This window comes from Chrysoperla carnea, chromosome 1 (genome assembly GCF_905475395.1).
Source record: "Chrysoperla carnea chromosome 1, inChrCarn1.1, whole genome shotgun sequence".
NCBI classification, from domain to species: Eukaryota; Metazoa; Arthropoda; class Insecta; order Neuroptera; family Chrysopidae; genus Chrysoperla; species Chrysoperla carnea.
Window position 1 is genome coordinate 19,109,436 of NC_058337.1, and position 16,483 is coordinate 19,125,918.

Below are 16,483 nucleotides of genomic sequence, written 5' to 3' on the forward strand. Positions count from 1 at the left end.
ATATTTTTTGGATTTTATTCAAAATCAACACTTGATTCATTTAGCGTAAATATAGTAGAATTATAATAATTATGTGTAGGAAGACAGATTTATAGGTCATTATTTACTCTTAAGCATTTCAGTTATGTAATTTTTATGGTCGATAGGGAATCATTGTGCAGGTTGTTATAAGAATTATCTGCTATAAATTTTAGATAGCAGTTAATTTTAAAAGAAATAAAATAACTATATTCTGATTCTATGTTTTAAATCTGTCTCTAGAGTACAAATTTTATATTATAGAAATATTATATGAAAATTTTATTATATAAATCACAATCTCAAAGTGTTGAATGGCTTAAATCTATTCAAGCAAATAGTACGATATTATTGTTTTACCATCCAAGAAAACATTTGTCCATTTTCACTCGGTTTATTCTTGAAATTTGTGTGTTTTAGGGCCACTCGAAAGAGATTATTTAAAGGAAATAAAAAAAAAAGGAAGTCATTTATTTTAGCAAAAGGCAAACAAATGAGATATTGGATTTATAATAATTTCCATTCGAATTTAAGAACGAATTTACGAAATTGCATTGTTGATTTCAAAAATGTGATGTTTTCTATTCTTTTTGAGCGAAGTAGCTCTTGTTGCCTCTGTTCTTCGAAAATAAAAGTAGTAAAAACTTATTTAAGCCATTAAACTACATTTATTTAAGGTATTTTTAGCATGGTATTTGCAGTTTCTATGCTAAAACTAGGGTTAAACACAATTTCAACAGAATTTAACGAATTTTTTCACAGGCTAAGAATAGGGCTTAGATACTATTAAATCCCAAAGTTTCAGAAATTTTGAGCGTTTAAAACACAAGATAATTAATGACTTCCTAATTTTGAAAATTTACGTCAAAATTAATATCACGTTTACAAAACGACGTGGTGCTATTATTATTTTTTTATTCAAAAAACATTCCTTTCAACTTTCCAATTTTTTTTTCGCAATTTTTTACATGCTTTGACTCTCAAGGTTTATCTTGCGATTTAAACGGCAAAAAATTTCGCAATTTCGTAATCTCACAGGCAACATTATTCTAAGTTCCTGAAAAAAATAGGACAAATCTGTCGACAAGTGCTTTCTTGCTAGAAATACCTCAAGTAAACAAAAATAAAAGTGGAAATTTTTACTAATTTTAGTCAAATTAGCAGGAATAACAGTTGATTCTGCTCAATATTAGAATTTTAATAGAATATTGATTAATAATTTTTATTATACTTAGTATCCGAACCGGAAGGACCATATAAGAAACATTTTTCTGAACAAAGTAAACACCCCGGCAAATTTTGTAAGATGGTTGAATTGCTGCTTAGTAAATTGATTTGAAAATATACTTACATAATACATGAACATTAATTTGATTAATAGCAGGTTGCCCAATGCCATTGGTTGCTGTACACTGGTACACTCCGGCTTGATGTCGATCCACGCGTTCTAAAGTTAGACTTGGTGAGGCACGTGTTTTTTCACCACTTGGTAATAAGTTATTACGCCGTGACCATGTGATAACTGGTTCTGGATTACCGGATGCACGACATTCTAATCGTACAGATGATCCTTTTTTCACTTCAACCTTACCATCGGCGGTCATGTAGTCGATTTGTGGAGGAACTGAAACAAAATTAGAATTTATTTTAGTTGAATAAGCAGATGAAGTTAACAACTGACAAAATTATTTGGTTAATTATCCTGGATATAATGACTTGGGTATCAAAATATGACGTAGTGGTGATTAAGACCTAGACTTGAAGGCTTCGAGATCCCAGCCGTAAATAAATATTTTATATACAGTGTGTTCATTTCAAAACTATCCACCCTTAAAAACTCTTGACTTGATGTGATGATTATTTTAAATGAAAGCACGTCGATTTAGATACCGAAAGGGAGGTTCAAAAATGGTACTTAGAATTTAAGGTTTCACCCCTTCGCCTTCACCCGCCCCAACTTTGAAATTTCAAATTGCATTTTTTTTTTTATTTAGTTGAATGAGCAAAATCTTCTAGAACATACTTTAAAAGATTTTCGAAAATTTCGAAATTTTCGCAAGTATTTTCTGGATTTTTGTTTTGCTTTTCTGTTTCACACAAAATGTTTCACAAAACCACAGGTTGAAGTTAACCTGAAAAAAATCAACACCCTTTTTTTATCGTTTTTGAGAAAATGAACACCAAAGTTTTTTCCTTAGTTGTGCCCTCACGAGTAAACAGTGTTTACAAAAGAATGTTTCAAATGAAAGTTGTTAATTTTTTTACAAGGAAAACTTTTGTTCTATCTCTAACGGCTTACAAAATGGATACTTTTCATTTGATTGAATGAGGAAAAAAAATTTTTCGACTTTCTAGCTTCAACTTTGAAGCTAGAAAGTCGGAAAAAAACGAAAATGTGCACAAATACTTCAGCTAGAACATCTTTTCTTGATGCACAGTTATTTTGTAATATGTAAAAAACTGATTATAACCCCCAACTACCCCCAAAAAAGGTGAATTTAGAGAGTGTTTACAGCCTAATAAAAAACTGTAAACTTCAATGATACTTACCCTATGGATTCTCTTTATACTTTGATTATCTAATTCATCGTTAATCAACTTAGCATAATATTGAACTATGTATTCTTAAATAATAAAGCATAAAACTAGGTAGGTATTTTTTTTTTTATATCTTGGTTCATTATAAAATTAATTAAAACACTTGGAAAAGAAAAATAAAAAACAGACAAGTAATGTTTTGCAACGTAAACTAAAAATATAGCGAAACAGGATACACAAGGAAAAAATTAAACAAGCATTCATGTTTATAGTTTTTAACTTAGTCTGAGCCTCTAAATGGTTGTAGAGAAAAAAAACAAAACATATTGTAAAGCTGTCTTCTGACTTTTATAGTCTTTAGGTTGTATAGATATTTGTTCTGTAATACTGGGTACAAAGTGTCCTTCTTAGTGGTTGTACGGTGCTACATTTTTCCATTCTAGTATTTTACATAAAATAGAAAAATGTTAAAATAACATGGTTAATTGTTTTAGAATGTTACCTAGGTCCTTAAAAATGTATTTAATGTTAAAATTGTGGTTTTCATTGTTCTTATATATTAACTTCCAAAAAAAGTGACCGAAACTCCAAATTGCATGCCTTATGTGCTTGGTAGACTCCGAGCCCATATAAGGGATGTACGAATTGGTTGTACATTAATTGTAAATATTTTTATGTAATTAATTAATTTTATTTCTAATTTTTATAATGATTATTATTAGAACGCGACGAAAGTGTATCTGGCTTTGTTTTCAAAATATCAAAGATCAATAATTTGAAAAAATGAATTTTCGAAATTTGAGAACTTAAAAAAATAATCTGAAAAAATTGCTTAACAGTCATCACTATACAAAGTGTTCCTTGAAATGTCCTTACATTGCTCTACCACATATAGCTTAGCTCAAAATAAGTCGATTTGGCTGATCTTGTTCTTGTAAAAATCTTGGTGCTATACGCCCCTGAATTTGTAATTTTAAAATAGTTTTTCTTTTATAACTATAGAATGGTAGTACTGGAGTAAAACTAAGCAAAAAAAGGCAGTTATATGGATTAAAAGTTCGGGCAGCGAAACTTTGGGGTTTTTCTTTTCACATCAAAGTAAGTATTTTTTGAAATTTTTTACTTTCCCGGAGTGGTGCAACATGTTTAACCAACAAAATGGCGCCAAAAATGGATTTTTTTTTTCAGAAATTTTATAATTTTTATTTTATATTCGCAAAAGGAGATATCGGTACATATCCAAATTTTGTAGGTTTGTAGTCAATGTTAAGAACTACTCCTCATATTTTTTTGGTGGGGTTTCGTCCCTTCCCCTACCAGTTATATATATATGTATACATACATATGTTAAAACAGTTCATTTGACTGTAACTTGAAAAAGATTAGATTGATTTTAATGAAACTAATATCAATAGTAGGTCTTATTACTTACAACTTTCTGTTATAATTTTAACGAAATCCGTTAAATAGTTCGGCCAATATTTCCAATTTAGTGAATTGTTTAAAATGGCTGCAGGGCCGGATTAACAAGTAGGCAGAAAAGGCAGTTGCCTGGGGCCCCCGATTTTAGGGGGCCCCCAAAAAATGAAAAAGACTTCTAAAATTTTCTTACAAACATAAAATTCTAGAGAGTGAAAGGAAATATAATCAGAACTGAAAATAAATTTTACTCAAAAAAATAAAACTCAATTGGCCACATTCAAAAGGCGACGACCGACGAACTAGACAAAGTTCCTAAAAAGGACATTTCCGACTACTTTGACACAACTTATAGTCATTTGTATAAGATTCTAATGGAAGATCAATTAGCCGATGTATTTCCTAACACAGAAATAGCTCTTCGGATTTTTTTAACATTAATGATCACAAATTGTTCTGCCGAACGATCCTTCTCGCAATTAAAAAAAAAATCATGCTGAAAGAGCTACAACGCGACAAGAGCGATTCGAGATGTTAGGTATACTTTGCATTGAGTCAGATTAAGTTTGTATTTTTTAATCGAAAAAAGAAGGGAACGGACGTGAAAAAAGGGCCCCCAAGTTGATGGTTGCCTAGGGCCCCGTTGAGGATTAATCCGGCCCTGAATGGCTGCCATTTTATGCCATTTTGTCCCACGAGGTTAAATTTTTTTTAAATTGTAGCATTTTTTATTATCTTTCGGTTTTTTTAATTAGTGGCTTACTCGTAAAATGACTCCTTCATCCATATTTTTGCGAAAAACGAAAAATTTAGCACTTTCTGGAAATAATTGTTTGGGGGGTGTATGGACTGGCTTTGGGAGGTGTTTTTTGCTTTGGCTTCAGAAAACTATTTTTAAAAGAGGTCTATATGGTTTAAAGCAAAATTTTTAGTTTGAACCCCCGTGCTGTTAGGGGGAAGGGATTTTTCGTAGAAAATTCATTGCTGAAACATTTATATATTATAAAAATGTTTATATTTTTTTTTTGATAGAATAGAAAAAAAATTTCGTTACTGATGATATGTTTATTTTATTTTTTATTATTTTGTAACCCCATCTTCTTTGATTATGGAGTGGATTTGCTTTCGATAAAATAAAAATGAATTATAATGACTGAATGAACATTATCAAAGAAAATGCTTTTGCAAAGTCATATTGAATATTTTTTTTTTATATAATAGATTTTTTTTTGTTTACAATCGTTTAAATATCAGACATTTTTTACATTATGAATATATACAGAAGATCTCCCTTTGTGTCGAGTGTCTGGCAATTGAGCGTTAACCATAAATATTTTTTTAAATTAATATTATTCTTTCAGAAATTTAATTTTATCTGACATTTAGGAATATAATATAATCATCAAACAGTGCATTAACCTCTATGAATTTTAGAACTTTTACAATTCAGTGATCAAAACAACTATTAGTGCTGGCGTTATATAGAGGCCGAAAAATTATGCCACGGAGTTTCTTTTCTAATTCTTGTAATGGATATATATATATAAGAATAAATATTGGAGGCGTGAGGAAATTGCGCTTTGTACATTAGTCGTACTTCGAGAACAGCTAAACGTAAAGAGCCGCAAATCGGATTTAGTCTAATTTGTATTTTCTATTATTATCAAAAGATACTTTTTGAAAGTTATAACGCAAAACGCGATCAACGTTGGACAATTTCAGCAAACCTTTCCAAAAATCCCATAAAAGTATTCATTTTAGAGTATGTGGATGCAATACCGTTACCATAAAGTGAAGCAGAGGGTAGTCGATGGTTATTTCCATCTTATTCACGCAATTTCTTTATAGATTATTATGAAGATGGTTTGTTCGCGTAAAAAATACATCTTGTTGAAACAAACACTTATGAAATTAAATCTTAATTTAGTTGTTTAAGAATTAAAAAAATTTAAAGAAATTCAAATTTTTTGATTTAATTTTATATTTAAATTGCAGATTTATAGGGTAGGACTCAATATAAAAGGTGACATACTGCACTAGACCTTTACATGTGCACAATTGTATTAAATTAAAAGAGATGTGAATGGTCCCTACTGAATATTTGGAGTATTTTCTCTAAAATAAAAATAAAAGTTTAAAAAAACTATAAACAAAACGCTTTTGTAACTAGCTAAACTAGGCTAGGTTATGTTAGGTTAGGTTTTATTGGCTGTCCACGAAGGACACACTTAAACTATAGAGCCCATTGTGATACCATACATGTGTTTTGCCACCTTTCTGCTGGTAATTTCATTTATCAGCTCCTCAATTTCAGAGGCTGAGTTCCCTTCCTTCATGTATATACGATGCACTACTCCAGCCCATCATAACTATTAATTAGATTAATTTTGTTGCGACGGCGGAAATCGAACCCGCTACCCTAAGCATACCGCAGACGGAATTGGTTTCGCCTTAACCAACTGAGATAATAGGGCGACCAGCTAAACTAAAAAGTAGAATATAATTGCTTCAAGTTAAAAAAACTATGATTAACTATGATTATCATAAAAAAGATTGGGGTGCCAGAATTCAATTATATTGTAAATATTTTATTGACAGATATTGGTATAGGTAAAGTCATGTTAAAATATCTAAAGCACCCCACGCATTTTTACGATAAAATATTTTTTTTAATCATTCTACTTTTTTTAATCATTTTTTCTACTTTTTAGTTTAGCTAGATACAAAAACGTGTTTTTGTTATTTTTCCAAACCATTATTTATTTTGCGAAATATGCAAACTTCCCAGTTGATCTTGACACTAGTCATATGCTTGTCTCAAGGAATAAGTCATATAGACTTCCATAAACGCGTCAGTACGTAGCACAAGGCACTACCATGTTTTCATGTAGAAAAAGCGTTAGTTCTGAAGATCCCAAGCAGGATAAACAGAAAAACTTTTTTTATGTCACTTGAATCCAACGTTTTGAATTGGTTGAAAATTACGTTCAAAGATTCCATGACATAGATAACGGTTGGCTGATAAGTCCCCGGTCTGACACATAGATGGCGTCGCTAGTATTAAATGCATATTATTTTTATATAGTACCAACCTTCAAATGATTCGTGTCAAAATTTGACGTCTGTAAGTCAATTTGTTTGTGAGATAGAGCGTCTTTTGTGAAGCAACTTTTGTTATTGTGAAAAAAATGGAAAAAATGGAATTTCGTGTTTTGATAAAATACTGTTTTCTGAAGGGAAAAAATACAGAGTCCGGAAACTCATTATCAAGCCAAGTTTTTGCTTCCACTGTATTTTTTCCCTTCAGAAAACAGTATTTTATCAAAACACGAAATTCCTTTTTTTCCATTTTTTTCACAATAACAAAAGTTGCTTCACAAAAGACGCTCTATCTCACAAACAAATTGACTTACAGACGTCAAATTTTGACACGAATCATTTGAAGGTTGGTACTATATAAAAATAATATGCATTTAATACTAGCGACGCCATCTATGTGTCAGACCGGGGACTTATCAGCCAACCTATTATATACCACGCTAATAAAAACGTCGAGTAAATGTTAAAAAATTATGAATAAATGTTGTACCTACTATTTTTTGAAATCACCCTTTGCCTGCAACCGATAAAAATATGAGGGGGATGGGGAAGAAATAGTGTATACCACATAAAGAATGATATTTCTACTCGCAATATTGCATTCACTCAGACCCACACTGCACTTCATCACTGCAAAAATAACTCTCGTAAAAAATGATACACTTTTGCTACTACAACTTGACATGGTTGACTTTGCTGTTTTACTTCGTTAATTTATACCTTTTATGCGTGGAGAGTCGAGTACAAAGATGTAAAATTAGTGAATTTTCCAACGATATTTTTTATCTGATGATGATTATAAATATAAATCAACAAATCTACTCCACTTCTACACCTGCATAAAGTATATTTACATATTTCAAATAAAAAAACTTAAACTACTTTTTAATGTGATACAGTTGAGCTTAAACCGATCCTTACAATATTACAATCTAGTATGGCATACAAATGATGTTTATTTATGTCTACACAGCTTAGATATAAAGGTAAGCAACAGGAATATATTTATCTTACTATTATGATCATCTCTCTATCGTTATGTTTGCATAAACTGTGTATATGATCCAAGAAAATAGACAATTACAAAGGAATTCATATCTCTTTCATCTGAATAAACCAAATAAAGGGGCACAAAACGAACTCCAGATATATAAAGAACGGTACATACATAGGTGCCATACATACATACAATCTAATATAACACGACAATAAGCATAATGATGGTATTATCGTTGAATCATGCATGTTTATATAAACTGATGTGTTACGAAAAACGTTCCAATTATTAATACTTCCTATACTCTGAATATATGGAACATATTTGGATTATATTAAATTTAACCCTAAGTTTTTCTATCGCGGTAACTCACAACGAAATTAAGATATCGAACTGAAATTAATTTATCAATTATCCTCTGAGTTTTTACAATGAAGGTAAACTTTTAAAAAATGAAGTGTTTGATGAGTAGAACATAAAAAAACATTATGTCTCTTACGTGAGACGAGGATATACAGTTTGGAACTTTTCTGACAATATCTCCAAAACTAGGTGAAATTTAAAACAAATTAAAGAAAAAAAAAATCGAGGTGTGTCGTGAGACACCTGGTAGGAACTATGTTCCTTTCGTAACTTGGTACATTAGAAATTAATGTATCAAAGTACGAAAATGCTTATTTTTTTAATTGATGAGTTATTTTTTTGAAAATTTAAGTTTGTAAGTTTAGAAGTCGAATACTGGTTTGGTTCTTTAAAGAATTACATTTAAAGTTTGTATGAAATAATTGCATTTTTTGTATTTTTTTTCAATTCTCTTTAATTATTATAATTTTCTATTACTTGCTTGCAAAGCTATTTAGTGCAAAATGTAACTGAAAATTTCATTAACTTTCATCTTTAATGAAAAGGAACTTGTTATGTACAATTATTTTGTAATACAGGGTGGGATAAAAATGTGTGCGATTTTGAAAACTCTGTAAAACAAAAAACTCTTGTATTTTTCCAAATAATTTTTATGATTTTAAGAAACATAAAAAGTTATTCAAAAAAATCATTTAACAAATTACACATAACACTTATTTAAATTTTGTATCATTCAATGTTTCAACCAATTGTGGTCAGTGTTTCTTGATACTAGTTATTTTCAAATTAAGACACCATCAAAAATCAAAAGATTCAAGATCAAACTTAATTATAACTTAAATAGTCAGCTTTATTCAGTTATGAATACCAATGAAACTTTACTTAGCACTTCAAATATATGATTTTCTTAAATGCTTTTGTTAATTGATCTGTTTTGATGCTACAGCGTTTTCAGATTCGCAAATTTATCCCACTCTTTATTTCACAGTAACTGTTATAAAGATATTTGGTTTATTCGCTACGGTGCTGTTTCAAAATTTAACAATCAATAGCAAGCAATACAGTAAAATATTTCTTTACAAAAATTTTTTCTCATAAGAAGGTGTTAAAATGTAGTTTGCGATTTAATTAAGTACGGTTTGGTTGTTCTAGCATTTTACACTTGAAATTATATGTAATTAAAATGGAGGGCGTTACTAATATTTTACCAATTAACAACAATAAAGTAATTTGATAATTTATGTGAGCCCATATGTCAAGAGAAATAATACCATCTTATAAAATATAAAGCCAAATACATACAGGGGAGAGTGTAGTGCCAATAATCAAAGTTAACATTTGTGGGTTACTAAAACATTTTTTTTAAACAAAAAGATGGGAGTAGCCTTTTCTTATATCAGTATTTTTCCTACATGCCGTGTATTTTTTTTTAGAATGAAAATATTGGACAGCTTTAGGTTATAGGTACGTGTGCTTCGGGGTAAAAGATGTTGGTGCAAAACACAAGATGTTTAATCTAATGTACGTTCCTAGAACCACGCCAAGTGATTTTACTTAGAGGCTCTTCCTTAAGCATGTAATCTTTTCTGTTCACTCTAGGGATCTCCATCAAATAGTGCATAGGATAATAATTTTGAAAACTCTAGATGTCAAGTAACAATTTGAATATTTATTTTTATGACTAGGTTGAATGATACTCCTTTTTTGAGCTTATAACGGGCTCGTATAATACTCGCTTACTTATTTGATCCGGTGAAAATAATTCTAAAATTTAGTGCGTGTTGCTATAATTACTACTATGTATCATAGTTACATCATGTTCTTTGATTAAGGGTCTTTTCAAATTTACCGTGACAATATTAAACGTTTCGTTACGGCACGAAATATTCACCAATTAACAATGACTTAGAATTCTTCGAATCACTAAAATTCTTTGCACAGAAATGCACATGAAACAGCAATTTTCTAAATTACTTGCCTTCGAGTAAGTAACGTAAGTAATAGTGATGGGACGAATGTTGAATTTTATAAATTCGAGAATTCGAATGCTAATGCGAATGTTTATTTCCAATAATCGCGAATGCGAATGTTAAACTTCCAAATGAAGCGATCACAAATTCTAATGAAGTAATTAATCTTTATATATTATTTTACCAGCATATTTTATCTGTCCATATCTTATTTTCCATATTCCTTTATCGAATTCCATGATTTAACCCTCATGTTCGAGCTTATCCTGTTGGCTCCTGACGAAAAATATACCGATGGACTAAAATTGTACCGCTTAGAAAAAACTGGCTAGAGAAAAAACAATAAATAATTTTAACGAAAAAATTTATATCTATATAAATGAGTTAAATTATAAATGTGCCAGGCAAGCATGATTCGAATGTTACAGTTTTCATAGATGTTTTCCTAATAGACAACTTTAAGAAGTGAATTAGCAACTGTAAGGATATTTCAAATAAAACTATTTTTAAAACATGTTCTCCTCATATTAATTTAGTAACTTTTATTTTTTTTTACCACTTTTCTACGAAATTTGTTGTTGTTTTAGTCCAGGTTAGCCATGGACTACGACAGCCACGCGGTTCCTCACAAGTTGACCTATTACATATAATTCTTCATTGGAGTAAAAGAGTCCGTCGTATAAGTCTATTAAAACAAATCTATAAGTCCAAGCAAAATTCAGATTTTTTATATTTGAGGATAGAAAATTGCATTTGTCGAACATATGAGTAAAGTACATATAAGTGAAGTTTGGGGTTCTTTTCCAATTTATGATACAAATGATGATGATTTTTGGTCAAAAACATTCGCATCGTTTTTTGCGAATGAGAATGTTAAGAAATTCGCGAATATTCGCAAATGCGAATATTCATCCCATCACAAGTAAGTAAGTTGTCTTCATATAGGTCCTATCTCAAAGATAATGAATGATATTTGTTGAGAAAATATAGAGAGCGATACACAGTAAATTAAATCCATGGTACTAAACATTACCCCATTAAACTTATTTTCTAATACATCTCTATAATCTCTAAATATTATATCTATACCGTAAAGATGATAAATTAGAAAATATATATGAGCTGTTGTTTATATTGTTATTTTACACGGAAAATTTGCTTATGAAATTTTAATTTCATTAAAATCGCACTATTTAACAACGTACACTGTATGCAATTAATAATTTTAGTGAATACACAAACAGCATTTATAAGGGTAGGTAGGTAGCTATGAGTATTTAAGTATAAATATATATATACAAGATGTTTTTTGGTAATCGAAGCGTCTGTCTTTTTAACTGAGAAGTTGCAATAAATTTTAACTGTTCAATGAATGATAGTAAATAAGCCGTTCTCGATTAACAAGAAAATATAGGTTTTAATAATCTTATAACACATTTGAGTAAGAAAATTGGCAGAAAGCACCAACCATATCCTTGATGGTAATTCTTAACCATAACATAGGTAAAATTATATTTATTTTAATTTTATTATACCAGGTGTCTACTTAAGTTGGTTACATATGGGAAACTTTCTTTATTATAAAAGGCAAAACCGAACTGAAGATAACTGTTTTTACTTACGTCAAAATAATAATTATTTGGTTTTAAATGTTGGAAACTAGCAAATAAACATTTTAAGTATGATGACTGGTTAATTAGGATAACAGATAACGTATTTTATAAGTAAAATTTGCAAAATTTTATTAAAAATTGTTTTTATCTCAACGTATCCACCTTCGTGCTCCATTCATGATTTTCCCTTATTATATGTTCTAAATGGTCTACATTTCTGAACAACCATTAACACCCTATCGAATTTTTTTAAGTTGTGCACCCTGTACATTCGTTGCCAAGAGTAAATAGCTGAATGATAATATTTTCGAAAGCAGAGATTTTTATAAAGAGGTTATTTTTTTAAGATTTTTTTCGTAAACCTCATAGTTTTCCATATGTAGCCAACTTCAGTAGACACCCTGTATAACTTTCAAGTTTTCACGAAAGGGAAAAAAATATTTTACTCTAATATTTACTCCGAACTATTGATTCCTGTAGAAATAGAACCCTCAGATGCGAATTTTCATAAAATCCTCTTTGGATTCGCCTGTCCATCAGTTGTTCACATTTGTCCTCCCAAAATGTTCATTTGCCCATTCTCTAGTTAAAAGTTGTGGCAAAGTCAAAAATTCTTACATTAGCACTCCAGATGTCAATTTTCATAAAATGTTGATGTCATTCGTTTGAGAATTATTCGTCCTCGTTTGTCCACCCTAAATTTTTATTTGCATTTGTCCACCCTTCAATTTTAAGTTATGAGGAAATTAAAATTTAATTCAGCCCCAAAATGCGAATTTTCATAAAGTTCAGGTGCCATTCCTAGGCAAGGGTTTGTCCTCGTTTGTCCACCCAAAAGTTTTATTTGTCCACCCTTCAATTTTAAATTTTGAGGAAAATAGAAATTTGACATCATTACCCTTAAATTCGATCTTGGCCTATATTTTTAGTTTCTTGGGAACACTCTCCATTAAATTAACTATCAATCGAAACAAAACAAATCAAAATTAGTTCATTCTTTTAGGCGCTACAATGTCTCAGACGTCATCCATTGCAATTCCCTTGTCAACTAAATACTCATTTGTAAATCTATATCTGTAAAATGCTTTGTTCTGAATGACTAACGGATCATTGCACAGCCTAAACCACTGATCGTACAGACCTTAAACTTGGAGAGTGTGTTCGTTGTATGACCTAGGCATCCGATAAGAAAATATTTTATAAAATTCTATCCCTATGGGGGTAAAAAGGGGATGCAAATTTTGTATATGGAAAACCCATGTTAATAATTTTATAGACAAATATTGATCAACGTTTGCATTTTTGTCATGTTACTAGGTATTAGACTAGAAAGAATTTCAGAAAATATAACTTTTAGAAGCTAATCATATTACTTCTGGACAAAAGGTCTTTTCCGCCTATTTCGTCCCTGCTGAATCCGAATATGCCGGTTGCCCAACCAAAATCTCGACCGGAAGTGAGATATTCAAGATGGCGGTCAAATTTTTGCCTCTTTTTTTGGTTTTCTCAATGTAAGTCCGAAACTATGCGGTTTTTCAGAAAATACTCTCTACAACTTTTTCAAGAAAAAAATTGCTACAATTTGAAATCAAAACCAGATCTGTAGGTTTAATACTTACTGAGATACAGCTCTCCGACAATTGGCCATTTTTTCGAAAAAAGAGAAATTTTCATACTTGGTCTATTTTCGACTTAGATATCGGGGCAAATACTAATTTTATGGGTGTAATCACGAGGAAAGTTGCTAGAGCAAATGTTACTAGCTTTAATATAAGCAAAAAACGATGGCTGTAGGCTAAATCGTTCACTCACAAAGCTTAAAAATCCAAAATAGAGAAAACTTCATTTTTCGCCAATTAGCTCTGTGTAGTTCTCATAATTTTTTGAAGGTAGTTTGAAAGGATCAATCATGAACATCCGCAATAGTCTGGAAGCGACTCGCAAAATAACTTGTCTTAACGGTAAGAGAGGTGTTGTGGGACACCAGGTAGGAACTATGTTTCTTTTGTTATAAATTATATATTATTTTTCGTTTATCAAGTTCTGAAAGTAGACATTTTCTTATATTAATAACAGAATAATAAGAAGTTACCAGAGATCAGAATCAATTACCTACCTATTATCACATAGGATTCGTTTTTTTGATTTATTATTTTTGAGGATTCATTAGGAAGGGTAGCATTTGGATCTTCAAAGTTGACATTGTGTATATGGCAGTATATAGATATTGTATCACTTTTTTATTTCATTTTTTTTTTTTTAATTCATATTGTTTTCCAAGGAGATGCAAGTAAAGTTGGTTCTCTAAGTCTTTAAAATTGGTTCTCTAAATGAATCAACGATTCATGAAATGAATCATTTATGGAATACAATGAAATGAATCATTTTCACGAGCGAAGCCGTGGGCAAAATCTAGTTAAAAATATATTTAAAAAAATTGCGAAATTATAAAAAATCAATAACATTTGTTTTTAGTAATGGGTAAACACTTGTTTCTGATATGATTTGTAATTCAAGTCGATAATTTGAAAGTAAATTTATAACAAGAAATAAAAAAATTTAAACTCAATTACATTCATGAGAAAATCTTGGTTTTCTTTTTTTATTTGATTCAAACCTCATGCGTTTTTTCGTTCTCAAGACATGAGGGCTTTTGAAATACATATACAACTCTCTAATCGTGATTTAATCGGTTTTGTGCAAAATACGATTAGTTTTGAAGTATCTTTCATTATAAAGAAATAATACTATAAATATTTTAAGATATTTTCGAAGATATTTGCAATCTAAGTTTACCTGCCCAGAAAAGGCCCAACATTTTATGTATCACATCAATCCCAGATGTAAATATTTATTTTATTGATATGTTTCTACAAAGCTTCTCACAAACCCTTTTCATTTTTTTGACGTTTCTGAAAGGAACTGTTGAAATAATTGCATGATACTGTTTTACCTAGCTTAATAAACTCCATGGGGAAAAGCTTACCAAAGCAATCAAAGTGAACACCCACAAAAATTGATAAAATTTGAAATTTTAATTAAACAAATACTGTATGAGCTACCATTAAATTTTTTTTCTATTTAAAGGGGTATTTTATGGCAATTGACGTGTTAAATGAGGCGCATTTACCGAAAACACAATTTTTTTACTACACGACTTCATAAATTCGATTAGATATTATCGGAGAGATTATTTTTTGCTTACTGGGCTTGATAAATAATACATTTTTATACAGAATATTTCATAACCATATCGTCAACTTCGAGTTGTAAACAACATTAAAACAAGCATTTTTAACTAAAAAATGATTCATATCTACACGACTCGTTTTCGACATAAACAAATAGAAATGACCTGCAAGCCGGGACTCGAATCCTGGCCCTCTATAGACGAACGTTGCTATATTAGTGATACAAATTATAGATTTTTATTATGAAATTAAATTTTTTCATTTATTTCATGTTTTTGTGTACTTTATACAAGACAAGACCCTCACACATGATACTTAAATAGCTTTTTCTATCTCAACACCTTATACCATTTTATTTCTTTTTTTCATAAAAATATTGAAATCACTTGGGTAAATTTCGTGAAAATTTATATTATATGGATGACCAAACAATACGCTATGGACGACCAAACAATACAACAATCACGTTTGCGAAAACTAGTGGCATTTCAAGCTACGGATGGAAATGTTACACAACCAATTCACCATATTTTTCTATCGGATTTCTTGCAAGACTTCCCAGGTGGGCGAGACCTTCTCTTTTGAAAACCCCACGTAAAACTTTTTTAGATATTACACACACAAATCTATCCTAGCTAAAAGATCATTATAAAACTTAGAACTTTCTATTGCCAAATATTTGTATCAGACAAAGAAAAAACAAAGCATGTTAAATAAAACCCATTATACAGAATGGGATTAATAATTTAATTCCATTAATTTTCAAAATGGATAAAAAATGATAAAAAATTTATTAAATTAAAACATTTCATTAAAATCAATAAAAAAGTAATAGAAGCATCTCATTGGATAGAACGAGACAAGAAGAACAATAATTTTCAGTGAACAGATGATATTTTCTTATAATATTTATGTTCATTGATTTTTTACTTAGCGATAATAACACTTCGTGGTTTGTATGGCTTTTGGGGGTTAGATTCATCACTTCAGTAAATTAACGCATTCATCTATCTATCTTTGTAACACCTTAAACTGCATATAAAAGAATTAAGTTTTGACGATAATTAATCAAAATTTTAAATAATTTAAGAATACAGAGCTTGAGTCATCAATAATTATTAACAAAATTGTATAAGAAATCAGAAGGTATTTTTTCCTTTTGCTCGTCACGTCATCCAATCAGTCTTACATGAGCGGTTGGTTCCTTGGCATTGCGCTGACGCTGTGAAATCATTTTATCAAAACAGTTATCTTTAAAATCTGAAAAAACCATAT

General features: G+C 30.1%; 1 protein-coding gene across 1 annotated transcript in view; it reads right to left on the reverse strand.

Moving 5' to 3' along the window:
* LOC123290887 (limbic system-associated membrane protein) overlaps positions 1-16,483 on the reverse strand; it is a 156,938-nt gene that overhangs the window by 54,253 nt on the left and 86,202 nt on the right. The window contains exon 4 of the mRNA XM_044871247.1: positions 1,370-1,642. Coding sequence (XP_044727182.1) covers positions 1,370-1,642 — 273 coding nt within the window. The remainder of the gene's footprint in view (positions 1-1,369; positions 1,643-16,483) is intronic.